The sequence below is a fragment of the Clinocottus analis genome, unplaced genomic scaffold, assembly GCF_023055335.1.
Source record: "Clinocottus analis isolate CAN_PGR_092001 unplaced genomic scaffold, fCliAna1.0.p SCAF_6, whole genome shotgun sequence".
Classification (NCBI taxonomy): domain Eukaryota; kingdom Metazoa; phylum Chordata; class Actinopteri; order Perciformes; family Cottidae; genus Clinocottus; species Clinocottus analis.
This window is the reverse complement of record NW_027176218.1, coordinates 6,795,983-6,810,144: the sequence shown is the minus strand read 5'-3', so window position 1 is coordinate 6,810,144 and position 14,162 is coordinate 6,795,983. Positions and strand designations below refer to the sequence as shown.

The following is a 14,162-nucleotide window of genomic DNA, read 5'->3' as shown; positions in this document are numbered from 1 at the left end:
AATCCAAAACACGAAATTTGGTTTAAATGTACAAGTATAACATAAAAAGCACCGAAACTCAAACTACTCAGAAAAGGGTCTCTGCCACGATGGTTGAAAACTCATTTGTGCATCCGTGATGAAGTGTGTGATTGTGAGTGTGTGTGGAAGCCCACACAGCTAAAGAGATTAGCTGTACCACGCGGAGTTCAGGGTAGTTTCGTTGATCGCACTCAATCGTCGGCTCAGTAAAAATTACTCAATTACATCCTGGAAATCTTTTGATGCTATATTTAAGCTATTACCTGTACATTAGCCTCTCATAATCTGCTTCAACATTCCTTATGGGTTATGAAAAGGCTATATTATATGTATCTGTCACTCAAGTGTTGTTTTATCACACTTAAGCTTTCAGGTGTGTGTCGTGGTCTTGAGCAAGAAGCCCTGTTTGTGTAAAAGTGGCGTCTCCCTCCTCAGTGAATGTCTCAGCTTTCTGCTGTCATTACGGTCCATGTCTGGGTCTATTCTTAGCGGCCCACAGGCCCATGTGCGGGCTGACGGGAAATATTTGCATCACTCACATGTAACACATGTTTACCAAAACATGATCTGACCACGTCTGCAGTAATAACGTATTTCAAGAGCGTGGTGCTCATTGCAATTAAGGCTAGATGACATGACAATATGAAATGCTGCAAAATGTGTCAAAGGTCTAGCCGTACAGATATTACTGTGCAGTTTATACTGATGCAGCTTTTCGTTTTTAATATCTCTGCATGGACCATTAAAGCGGATGATGAAAATCAGAGAGCAAGACGGCATTATGACGGTGTTAGCTTAAAAAAAATGTATATGAAGTATCTAACACTATCCTGTGTTTAATTAATTAATAAGTGTCCGTGAAAATGTACCATTATTAGGATATGTATAAATGTGCAGTCAGTCCAGAGAAAATACACGATGAGTAAGCTCTTCAGTCTTGGATATAGATCCAGTAAATAACACATATGCTTTATGTGCAGCAGATCTTCAAACCCCTCATTGATCAAAACATTCAAGCTTTATTTCTCAAATGTTTCTTTCCTCTGTTTTGTAGCGTGAATTGTGGAAATTTGTGTCACCCAGCATTTAGCAGGTAATCCTCTCTTAGGTGCAGATGAAGATGTGTGTTCCCCACATTTGTTTTTCATGTAAAACACTTGGAACATGTCTGTCTGTTAATACTCCTTGTCGTTGTCCATTAACAACAGACTGTGGGTGTTTTGACTGGTGTTTTGCCTGATGACCTGTGATGCATTTGCATTCCAAAGACGTGTTGTGTTCCTCTTTCCCGTAATGAACCACTAACCGCAGATCGATCATTACTCCATTTTGACGTAAGGTGAGCTTTTGGACACATCTCTAAAATCCCTGCTACTTCTTCTTTGTCAGTTTACTGATTTCTCAGGAAGCATTACTTCTGCTCTCCTATTTGGTTGTCCGATCCCAACAACTGGTTTCCTTATAATAGGCCCAAAGGCGTCAGACCGATTGGTCATTGTGCACTTTGTGATACCGCAGAGTGAGGCGTTCATTTAGTTTTGTCAGACTGTCAAACTCTTTGACTTTGTGACCATGCCTTTTATGCTCTGTCCCCTATGGATGTGCAGGCTACAAGTATGCAGGTCAGAGTCATGGCTCTGTTCCTTTGTTAAGCAAGAGCTGGGTGAGATGATTAACATTTGAAATGTTTTTTTACCCCCTCCCATTAGGCCAACACGTAACTACACTAAACTTAACCATGCTAAACTTGAACTTGTCTGTACCACGCTGCCTTCTATCGAAACACAACTCTGAGCCAAAGTGCTTTTGTTTTGAGGGCTTGCCTTGTCTTTTACTCTTTTGTTCGTTAAAAAGATAGAGGTCAGGTTTACCGCCAAACAAAAGTGTTTGAAAGCACCCTTATTTCTTTAGAAATGCTGTGTGGTCATTTTAAAATGCACCCTCAGCCGCTCAGTTCACCCCATCCCCCCCGTCCCCCGCCCCACCCCCGTTACCCCTCCCAGTCTGCTTAGCACGCCAGGCTTCAGTAGCAGTGTAATCCCTCCTCACTCTTTTTGCACACACAGGCACACAAAATCCATGCTGGACCAGTTAGTGATGGGACACACTAATACACACGGGTTAGTCTTAATAGTGTTTCTTTGCAGATAGAGGCTCGGTAAACCTACGCTGTATTTATTTGCACGTAAACTAAGCAAAACCTTTAGCAATCTAAACTCCCATGTCCCTTTTTGCTGATCCAGTAGAAATGTTTTTCAGGCTTCGATATGGGATTAGTTGACTTTGCTTTTGTCATGGAGCTGTGGTAAACCCAAAGATCTTTGTCTTTTAGCTCTGGTGTTTTGCTACAGCTGTAACTGTGTTCGTACAGCACAGCCGTGTCCACTGTGGGCTCCTGCTGTCTGGAGACAAGCACCAACCTAAACAAGACAATAGTCAATTAAAGCAGACAGACACTCAAACAGCATGTTGTGGAGGTTCATGACAACATGTTAGCAGAGCAACAGAACAGTTGGTCATATAGATGTGAAGTATTTGGTGGTCTCTGTTTGCGGGTGTGCATTGTTTTCCCTGCATGTGAAATTAATGCTACAGAGGCCGTAAAGAGTTAGGAGCTAACAAGTTGATATCACTTTGTCTAGGCTTTATTCATAGTGTTTAGAACTATGTTCTGTTGGCACAGCATTTAACTTTGTGATTGGGATTGATCAAGCCTATACTGTACAAATGTACACTAGTGCTAGTGATCAGTCAATTAATCAGCAACTATATTGCCAATTGCCAGAAATGTCTGAACTGCTGCAGCTCAGTTGTTATGATTTTGCTTTTTTTAGTTGTGTTGTGTGTGATAGTAAACTCAACTTACTTGGGTTTTGATCAGACAAATTTGTTTTTCTTCACTATTGTAATTTTGTGTTAAATCCTAGACATGTTCTTTTTAGGGATTCTTGCTTTTCATCTTAACACTTTTCTAACACATACAAAAAAACTGATAATGAACCTTTGCTTGAGTTTACATTTAAATCCCCATATCCAATATCTACTGTTGTGCTGTTTGATATTTGTACGCTGTGCATAAGGACTGTGATGCAGCATCATTTCTTCTATTATTCACCATCTGCTTGTGGACCCATGCCAGATCTTGCACTGAAGCAATTTGATGTACACACACTACTAGTTGACTCGTCTGCATACAGATTGGTTATCAGGCCCAAACTAATTATCAACAAAACCCCAATGCACACAAACACCCTGCCGCTCAGAGACTGTAAACTGTCTGCGGGCCTAATGGAGAATCACAGTGCGACACCGCTCTTACAACAGATTCAGTCCGGTTTCTCCACCCCAATGTGTTTTTGATGGCTGGTCGACACACACCGTTGCTTATAGTTAACTTCGGATTTCGTCGGTCACTGGAAGTGCTGAAAACCCTCCAAGCTCATTTTCTTGTGCGAGGTCATTAGTTGGAGAAGACGGCACATCTCAGAGGCAGCTCATCACTCTGCACAATCGGCCATTTCAGAGTAGAGAGTTGAACATTGTGTGCACTTCAACTTGAGAGTGCTTTAGTCACCCACTTCATGTAACGACTTCCATCATGAGTCACACACCTATACTGTACCCCCTTATGTATTTCGTAACTTAAGACAGCCTGTCAACTCTAAAAATAAGAAAAAATATCTTTTGTGTCTGAAATTCAATCATAAGCTCTTATGAACATAATGAATAGATCGGGTTGCTTCTGGCAGCTATAGGCCTTACATTTTCACTTTTCTTCTACATTCAGGTAAGATAAAGTTAGTCTGTGATCATCATTTTGTTGTATTTGATAATTTCACACCTGTCATTGTGCTGCACGGGAATGAGCATCCTGGTGTGTTGCCTGCTGTTGTGAGCCGAGCTGACGTTATCCTTTGTGATCCCTTTTCATGTTTGTAGAGCAGCATGGAGTCTGAATTGTTAAACCGTTTCTAAATTGACTCTGAGTTTCCTTTTTTTGATCTGTTTTTAACGGATGGGTAGAGTGAAAGATTGATCTAGTTGGTACTGATGGTAGTACATGTAGATGACGCATCTTTTGTGTTGAATGGTACCAGATAAGATGATGTTTTTCAAACGTTGGGTCATTCATCAAATGAGCTGGTTAGATGGGGGAGTTTGCTGTGCATGGTTGGCTTTTTTTGTCTTCATTCAGTGACCTAAAACTAATATATCTGAGGGATTTTTTCTTTTCATGGTTGCAGTATTTCTGCCTAACTGTGGTTTTGCTGCCTAGTTCCCTTGAGACACAACGCTGTTCCCTTCCTCAATAATGTACTCTATCTCCATAGGCCAGAGACAACTTGCTTCACAAGGTGTTCTATCCTATGGCAATTGTATTGAACTCAGTATGCTTTCAAGTTTTGCTTTAAAATAGTTAAGTCTTTCAGAAACATTCTGACCTGATTCACTGCAGCAACTGCTGCATTTCAGTATGTCAGGCAGACTTTGCAGTCCATTTAAAGCTGTAAGACAACTGGGAATGTATCTGCAGTGACATGGTGGGAGTAATTGGCATGATTCATAGGCCCATGTTGAGATCTCATTATAACAGTTTGAACTTCAGAGAGATGGGGGAACAGACAATAAAGTCTGCTTCTTCCTATTCTGTTTTTATTTTTTTATTATCAAGGTCAGTACATAAATCGGCTATTTTTCTTCTATAGCCATCATATTTCTGACTGATTTGCTTATATGGTCTTGGCATGCGTTGTGTCTTGAATTTGTTCAGATCTGCCTCCAAAGTGCCGGCGAATGAGAAGAAGGATCGGCCAATAAGCACCATGAGCGAGGCCTCCAACTACACAGGCGGCTCGGACTACGCCGCAAACCCCAGTAGCCAAACGGAAAGAGTGAGTGACACACATGCAAACAGAGTAATCATGCATGTGTGTTAAGTTATGGAAAATAATGGAAAACCAGTTTATGAGTCAAGATTTTTTTTTTGTGGATTGCACACACTTTAACATTTTCTCATTCATACTCTGTTTCTAGTCATCAAGACCTTCCAAAAAAATCCACAACTTTGGAAAGAGATCCAACTCCATCAGGAGGAATCCCAGTGCCCCAGTAATCAAGAGAAACTGGCTTTATAAACAGGTGAGCAATTTTGTCGGACTTCAATTAAATCACAACAATTTGTCATATAATGTGCTGAGAAGCAGAATATGTAACCTCATACATAATCTTTAGCCGCACAAGCCCAGCAGTGTCTGTCTGTCAAGACTGAAACGTCTCAACAGCTTGTGGGTGGATTGTCTTGAAATCTGATGTTTGTGTTTTTCACATTTGCATTAAATATTAAGAGAACATAACGTTACAATAATAGTTGTGTATGTCATATTTGTACTGCTTCATTTGTAATGTGATATTTAGACATATATTTTATATAAGATTTGGGGAAGATCCATCAATTTAGTCTTGAACATCTTTTCAATGCAAACTCGATGTTTACTCAACTTTCCTTCTTTTTACACATTGAACAATGTTAAGTTCTCCCTGTAAGATTTGCTGCAACAGTCTTAAGCACAAAGGAAGCTGTTTGATGTCTTACAGGATCTGAGCAGGTCTTTGTCCAGTGTCTCTGCTCAGCCACTCTTCCAGTGCGGGAGTGTTTAAATACCAATCCCTCATCACAGCTCCTTGGTTACTAACGGGAGGGTGAAAAGGGGGTGCTTGAGGCAGCTCTTTGCCAGACAGGAATCTCTCATGCTTCCTAAGTGGAAGGCTCATTTACTTTTGATTGCGGCCTCCCGACGTAGTTTTGTGAACACATGATGGCTTCCTTTGGTACAGCTGCCAGCTGCTATTTCTTTGGGGACCTCAATCAGTGTGACGTAGATCAAGCGAAAGACTCACAAATCTGCTCCCCTGAATAAAAGGCTGGATTTGCACTTTTATTTCCCTGCCTCATTGAAACCTGGAAGCTATTGAAGTCCTTGGCGGAGGAAAAGCTGCATCCCTTCAGTCGATCCACTGGGAGAACAAAATGCCACAGTGATTGATGTGATGGTAAAAGCCTCCTTTTCTTTTCCCGCCTGAACCGAGCGAGATCCGCCAGAACTTCTGATGAAGTGTATTCATGAACACATTGTAAAATGAGTGGTTAAGACCTTGATTGAACAAAGGGAAGGTGATGAATTAATGGACGCAAGAAGTTTGAATCTCTCCTTTGCATTTCTGATGCGTCCCCATCATGAGCAGCATCTGGTAATACGACTTTTTGATACTAATGTGTTAAACATACATGGGGGTGGATTTCCATGGAAGTGGATTTCCATTTCAAGAAAACTGCAACCCACATGCCGTTTGACCATAATGACAGAGTTGTTGAGGTCCCTACCCCTACTTTTGTCTCCGGGTGGAATCCACGATTAAGGACTGTGCTCAAGTTTTCCAATAAAGCGAACGGGGGAGTTAATACCCTTTTCCTCACCCTTCATCCTTTTCAAGCAGCAGCCTGGAACCCCCTTTGATCACAGCATTACGATACCAAAGGACAATTTAAGCAGGGGAGATTTATTTCCGTTGCCTATTGAACCACATACTTTCTTTTTAAAAAGGCCTGCTGTTTATTTGGTTGCATTTATATACACGGTGGAGTACTCTCTATATAATGTTTATTTCATGACAGAAAACAAATCTGTCCCATGAAGCAAATTAGGTACCCTCACTGCATTTTGAGCCAATATCTAACTTTTGAGTGGCAGAAATGTTGCAGTACAAAGCGGATGAGTTCCACACTGTCTCCAATAATGAATGTACTTACAAAGCACAAAAAAGAGTCCAAGGAGGAGTTTTTGACCGCAATGTGCCGAAAGACCAAACAGGAAGTGATGTCTGGTTTGTAGATGACCTATTTGGAGTTGGCATAGCATGGAAAGTTGTCAATGGATTATAATGCATAATTCAAACGAATGAAAAAAGGAATTGATTGGCTTCAGTCATTTTGGATGTACTATATAACAGTAGCAGACAGTTAATAAAGTAAAACAATTTAATGAATTAAATCCAAGAAAGTGACTTTTTCACAGTCTAACCATTCACACTGGTTTGCGGAGTAAATGATCCCGATTCCTTTTGGTGTCTTTTCAGGACAGCACGGGGATGAAGCTGTGGAAAAAGAGGTGGTTTGTGCTAGCTGATCTGTGCCTCTTCTACTACAGAGGTGAGTCCCGTCTTGTCAGCGAACATGTTTCATTTGTACTGCACCGATTACAACAACACTGCTAGTCGATTAGTAGTTCTAAGGGCTGCTGTGACCTTCAGAGCCATAATAAATGTTAATATATCTGGATCCAAGGCCCTGTGGTAAGCAGCCTGACAGGACCACCCAGGGAAACATATTAATTGAAATGCCTCTCCTGACATCTGATTTGCCGTTTGAGTGATCATTATAACCTCCAAGCAAAGCCAGGGCTTTAAATAAAGCTTTCATGCAGCCATACTGTAGATGGAAGAAGCATAGCAGGAAACGGGATCTCGCGCTAATGTTAAGTCATGAACAAAGTTTCCAGAGATGATGCTGCTTTTATACAGTGGTTGCACACGTACATAATTCTTGGATTTAGTTGCATTAAGCACCATTTATCTTGCTAACATTTAAAGAACCCCTTCTAATTCCACATTGGAGTGGCCGCTGTTGTATTATTACTGTGATCATCCTTCTGAATATATGTGGTCTTTACGTTGTTCTGTTATTGAGTGAAGACAGACTATTATTTCATAACAAGTACCACAAATGTATATTCATAGTGAAGCAGAAACCTGAATGCATTTCTATCTCATCTGCTATTCTATTACAATCATGTTTTTTCATGATAGTCTTATTGTGGGAATCCCAGTCCAGTTGAAAAACATTACATTTTGTTACTAAAATCTGTCTGTTCTGATAAACCACCCTCTTTAACATTTGCAAGCTTTAGACGTGATCTTTTTTTTATAAAAGCTATTGACTGAGCTTCTATTGACTGGGCATCCTGGCTTAACTCATGCAGTACTAATGTTCATATCAAATATTGACACAGCTGTGTCCAGTGAACACTTGAGCGCTTTCCTACTGAAAAGAAAAGAAACTAATACAGTGACTCTGTGTGGTCGTGAAGTAATTGTAGTGAAGGTCTACCGTTAGGCTGCTACTGAGAGAACATAAGTCTTGCCTGGCACAAGTCCACATATCCCAGTGACCCCTGCTCACTTAATGCGGATACAGTCATCATTTCTGCTGATCAGGATGACATATAGTCTGTGTTATTTCTGGTGTCTGCCAGTCCTGTCGCCTTCTTTCCGCACACTGACTGATAAAAGCCACAGACAGCAGCAAACCCAATGGCTTTATCCAGACGGCCATGTTGAGAAATCCACCCATCAGCAGTGAGTAGGCAGAGGGGTCATGAACTGCGCTGCCCCTCAACTAAGCACAACTGCTATCTGTTGTAGTTATCAGACTATTATTGGAAGCTTAGGATCTCCACTGTGCAGCAACACAGAAACAGAAAAAAAAATATATATATATATATATATATATATATATGGGGTGAGTGGGCTGCAGGTGATGCTGGCAAACCGATCGATCCTTCAGACTTCAGTAATGGGCTCCAATGCCCAAGCGTTTAAACGTACTGTTACTACCAGAGGTTGACCATAGTTCAGATACAACATGTCTCCCAAAAATATTACTCTCCGCTCACCTTTAGCCTCTTTAACACACACACCAATCAGACAAAGCAAATACACGTTTGGGACTGCAGCTGTCACTTTACTGATATATTTTGATTTGCTCCACTGTTTTGGGGTATGCATGCAGATTGCTTATAACAAATTAGGAGGTTTAGCAATTCTCTGCTTAAAACTCGGGACTCAATCCAATCCCCCCTGTGGAGAGTGCTCCATTGTTACTATGGAGCCCTGTCTGCTAACTTAATGGGGATTACAGTGGCCTAGCTGCATAAGACTTTGAATCGATGTTCATCTTTTCCACTGATTGGACACTGTTCATCTGACCAACACACCCCTCTTTTAGATTTGATCTCGCTTTCCACTGCTTTTGGCTTCTGGCCCTTTTTACCTTTACAAATTAGTATTCTACAAGAGAGTTTAGTGAAATATCATGTAGAAATTTAACTTGACTGACAAAAATAGACTTTAATGCATTGCATTGGCTTGTTTTTTCTCTGTAGATGAAAATGAGGAGGGGATACTTGGCAGCATCCTCCTACCAAGCTTTCGTGTGTCCATGCTGTCTGTGGATGACCACATTAACAGGAAATATGCCTTCAAGGTCAGTGCATCTTTCTAAGACTGGACCTACAGCTCTAATAAAATTAGATGATGAACATACAAACCTCCCAAAAGGTACTTTATACCGTTTGAAAGTTAGAAGACAGTTTTTGGTGGTAGTGATCTTAAACCCCAGTGTTTTCTTCAAAAATGTTTTCTGTTTACTTAAAAGTTACTGTGCAGAACTTTTAACTGGTTTTGGAACGGTCTCAAATTAATGCTGATGCCTCTATATGACCTACATAAGTTAAAAAGGCGCATCAGCTAGAAGACTTTTTCCGATGTAGTTATTTTTAATGCTTCTCACTGGTGCCATCGGGTCGGATTTCTGCGCAAAATCAGATGAAATTATGCAGCTTCACCAGAAAGTCCTCTAGCCGGGCCTTCAGCCGGTCCTCCAGCAGCGACCAGCTGCTATGGACAGACTCAGATCTGGCTCCGCCGCCACCCTGCAGACGGGTGCTCTGGTGGGCGGAGGAGAGAGGCAGCAGCCTTGCTGGTCCACTGGGAGCAAGCTCTGGCACCGTGCTGCTGGAGACCCTGGCCATATTGCTGGCCCCACTGGAGGGAAAGGAGGCATGGAAGAACCAGGACTGAGCAGATCAGACCTGGTTCTGGTTTGTTAACGCAACATTAAAGTTCCTTGTAGTTACTTCCAAATGCCTGTAGAGTGAAGTAATGCATGTCATTTTTCAAAACTTCAACTGCTCATAGTAAGAAAGTAAAGAAGGCACTTCTAAGTTGACTCGGAAATCCTAAAGTCACAGCGCAAGAGGCATATTTTATGAGAGTTCAGTGGTGTGTACACTATTTGACTGTGGGTCCTTCATAAACCCGAAGAGACAACAAAGTTGTCCCGCCAAGTACAGCCAAACACAGACGCCCAGGAGTCTGCTCAAGGCCTCTCCAACCACACAGCCCACTCCTTTTCCGACTTAGACTCGGGCCGAAAGAGAGAGAAAGTTGAGGTAAAGTGAAAAACATGAGAGCAAGCCACGACCTCTTCAGTTTACATTGATTTGACTTTTTGACTGCATATTTTTCACTTTCAACTCTTCCTGTCTCTTCAATGGCCATGCCATTAAACGTTCCTTATTCCCCAAGCTAATTCTGATGTAATTGGAGCACTGACTGTGCTTTTTTAGTTTTTCAGACATTGGTAAACAGGATATTGAGGTTGTTCACTAAACACTCTGTTTTTCCCCTCTGTGTCTGGCTTTAACAATAAATGTGTTTGTTCACTGCAAGGGAATAGAGCAACTGATGAACAACGTGTCTGCCATACAATGAACTGCATGGTAAGTCCGACAGTATACTGGCAGATATCCTCACCTAATTAGTGGTCTGCATGAAACTCCAGTTACTCGTTGTTTGATTGACGTATGGAGATAATACAAATGCCCACAGCCATCACATGACCTGCATGAAAAGTGATTGTTGCCTCACAAAGTGCCTCGACTGCTCTACATAATACATATTTAGTGATAGACCTACATAAAGGCAAACATGGGTCACCAGTAAGTGTTTTAAGTGTGAAAAATCCCAGTTGACTTGATGCTTTTCTCCTCTCTCTTTCAGGTAACTTTCTCTTTGTGTCACTTTTCCCGTCCATTGTCACAACAGATAACGCATCCCAACATGCGGACGTACTATTTTTGCTCTGACACAGCTAAAGAGATGGAGGCTTGGATGAAAGTGATGACAGATGCTGCACTTGTGCATTCAGAGCCAGTCAAAAGGTTTGTAAAAAAGGATCACTATTACAGTCCTCTATGCAGAGATTAACAGTGGGTTGTCACTTTTGAGTGAAGAGAAAGACATTTTAAAATGGCATTCGAAGGCACGCTGTTAAACTTAGTTCCTTAGTTTGATTCTCAATCCAGATTTTATTTTATTTTTTTCATTTGTGCTGTAAGCAAGAGCTTTTAAATAAAGCTTTTTAATTTAGGCTTGTACCCAGTTTTGACATTTCTGCACTGTCTTTAACTATTTTTAGTTTATTACAAAGTAAAGTCTTTTGTGAATGCGTGGTGCTGGTTGATCTGATGTTGTGCACAGCTGCGCTGGTTGAAGCGGATCAGTGACTCATCAGGATATTTTTTTTCCCCTTATTTTTTAAACTGTGTTAAATGTCTGTCATTTGGCAGCCCGCCTGTCTAATGCCCTCCTTTTACATGGTTGAGCAGAGGCGTAGTGGCAAAGTGCTTTGTAATTACACAGAGCAGTAGTGCCTGAAATTCACTGAATAGCAAAAGGACAGTGTGATGCTGCTATAAGGCAGTAGTGTAACAACATGGCAATGTCTATCTTGACTATAGGCTATCCTGATTTCAAAGTATTTAGTGTATTACATACTATGGACAGTATTCTCATATCTTTCTATTTTTTTCAGGTGGTCTAAAATAACAAGATCTTATAGCAAAAGACCTTTCCCTTTTAAGTTGTTCTACAGTCTCTTCAAAATCTCTTTAACAGTATAAGTAAATGCACACAGACCTTTGTTTGGGCCAAATGTGTGCTCTACTGGTCTGATGGAGCCTACCGCAGATGGCTGGGATAGACATTACGTGACTAGTGCTGCTATTTAAAAGGATACAAGTGGAAACTCTGAAGGAAAGCCTCCCCTCTTCCCCTCCTATTGCTAACCCAGCGAGCCATGCTGCTAAAGGGAATTTGCCAAACTTTGAAGCTGTGACCTTGAGTCCGTCTGAGGCCAAGGAGTAGTGGTGTCAATTACCTCCGGAGACCTCCCTCAGGACCACGGAGCTGTATATATGTATTCTAGAGAGGAGGCGAGAGGGAGCTCCAATGGATTACCGGAGTCTGAGCAGCACCTTTGTGACAGGCCCCATGAGAGGCAAAGTTTTATTGGAGATATCTGATTTCCTTTCACAGGCCTGGCCTCCTCTGACAGCTGGAGGAAACATTGTGCACCTCCACCCATTTTCTTTGCACTTTCTTTTTGTTTCATTGCTCCATTAGCAGGGTTCACAAAGGCAATGCATTAGGTCTGCAATGTCTCAATCGCCTTTTTCTGGTGATCTGTTACGCAGATGAATATCCCAGCTTCCCATTCAGTCTAATGTAGTTATCATCTTTTCCTCTTTTGCGCAGGTGATCTTATGTGTCTTGATTGCCTTTAGCTAATTTAGGGTCTCAGATGTTTTTTGTTATAAGGCCTCCTCTTTTGTCTTTATCAGGTTGGACAGGCTAAAAGTAGAGCAGTGTGGACCACAAGAGATAAATCATGTGGCCAACCACAGGCCTCCCCTCACCCAGCCTGAGATCCAGAACAATCAACTGAACCGCGAGGTTGACCGTGAGCGCACCACAGAAGTCCCCACCACCGCGGCAGATGAAGAGAGGAAGCAGCACGAAGCTGAACGCTACGGCTTCCCAAAGGATGGGGTGGAGCGCGAGCGCCCACTCACCAAGATCAACAGTATCAAACTGCAGCCGGCCGAGGCGGCAGCCGTCAAGGCCAACATTGCCTCGCCGCAGACTCCGGCAGAAATAGACGGGTCACATCGCAACCCCCAGGTCAATGGCTCTGGAGAGCATTGTCCACCCGATGGGACGAGAGGACCTCCTCGGCAAAGTCCCACTCATGAGCCAGACCGCACCCTGAGCAGGACCAGCTCCATGCAGCAGCTGGAGCACTGGGTCCGTACTCAGAGAGGACGTAACCAGGACGAGGACACCAGGAGGTTGGCTTGATTATGTTATCTTTTGAGGGTTTGAAAAAACAAAACTAAAATACCTTTATCGTTCACATTTGTTTCATTGTGTAATATCAAACTATTTGTGCTCCAAGGGGAGAATATGTCAGCACAAGTTTTTTTAGGTTATTGCACAAGAGTCGAATCTTGTCCTACTTTGACAACACAAGGGCGAGCTTTGCTAAATGTGTCTATAAATTTTGATTCAGCCACATCATGAGACAGGAGGTATTTTCCTTCAGCATCTGAGTGCCCACATGCAGCACATATGCAAACTACCAATTTCCCAAAGCTCCTTAGTCCCGTTTCTCTCAAAAGCCGTTTTTGTTTAAAGCCAGAGGATTCACACACTCCTCGCCACGATTTAAACACTTTGATATTCCACTGTAAAGTGTACTGGTAAGTAGAACTGGTGATAAACAATAGCTGAGCAGAGCTGGTAGACAGAGTTACTGCCTGCCACCGGCCCTGCTGTGAGAGTCCCATTTTTAATTGGTTGGAATTAATCTTCCTCTCTCCCTGTCTGCCTGCTTGCCTGTCTGCCCGTCTGTCAGTGTGTCTGTCTCTCCATCTGTTTATCGTCACCTGGCTTGTTTGACACAGCCTTGGCCTTTTTGCCTTCATTCACTCCTTGAGTGTGTCAGTAAAAAAAAAGTGCATACTTGCTTTGAGCAAAGCATGAATTTATAAAAGTCCTTGCTCCTTATTTCTGTAGCGGTCCCCCGTGATAAGAGTGTAAACTCCCTCTCTAAGATCTTGCCATTCAAGTCTTTCAGCACTCTGTTCGCACTACATGCATCTTCTGCAGAATAATGCTTTGTTTCCATGTATCACAAGCCGTTTCATTTTGAATGCTATTGAGTTTTAAAGACGTTTAGTCTTAACGGGAAGCTCTCTCGGTGACAGATGCACTGACTTTGAACTCACTGTTGAAGTGGAGCTTTTCAAAGCTTTGTTATCACTGGCAAGGGATAATTTGTTCACAAAGATTTTAAAAGGCAAGTCCAAACCTTTTGCTGTACCTTAACATGACAATGCTATTGATGAGTGTGGTAGCTAGCGGGTTATAATTTTGTTTTGTGTTATTTAAAAATTCTAAATAAT

The 14,162-nt window shown here is 42.0% G+C and overlaps 1 protein-coding gene across 14 annotated transcripts in view; it reads left to right on the top strand.

Moving 5' to 3' along the window:
* Positions 1 to 14,162, top strand: part of LOC137803610 (pleckstrin homology domain-containing family A member 5-like) — a 76,207-nt gene that overhangs the window by 45,131 nt on the left and 16,914 nt on the right. For 12 of the 14 annotated variants that reach the window (XM_068602236.1, XM_068602239.1, XM_068602234.1 and 9 more), the window contains exons 5-10: positions 4,793 to 4,913; positions 5,056 to 5,160; positions 7,156 to 7,228; positions 9,240 to 9,340; positions 10,963 to 11,078; positions 12,540 to 13,046. In XM_068602236.1, coding sequence (XP_068458337.1) covers positions 4,793 to 4,913; positions 5,056 to 5,160; positions 7,156 to 7,228; positions 9,240 to 9,340; positions 10,963 to 11,078; positions 12,540 to 13,046 — 1,023 coding nt within the window. Of the gene's footprint in view, positions 1 to 4,792; positions 4,914 to 5,055; positions 5,161 to 5,975; positions 6,073 to 7,155; positions 7,229 to 9,239; positions 9,341 to 9,366; positions 10,638 to 10,917; positions 11,079 to 12,539; positions 13,047 to 14,162 lie in introns of those variants that run through there. The other 2 variants (XM_068602237.1, XM_068602238.1) reach the window with 2 other exon arrangements.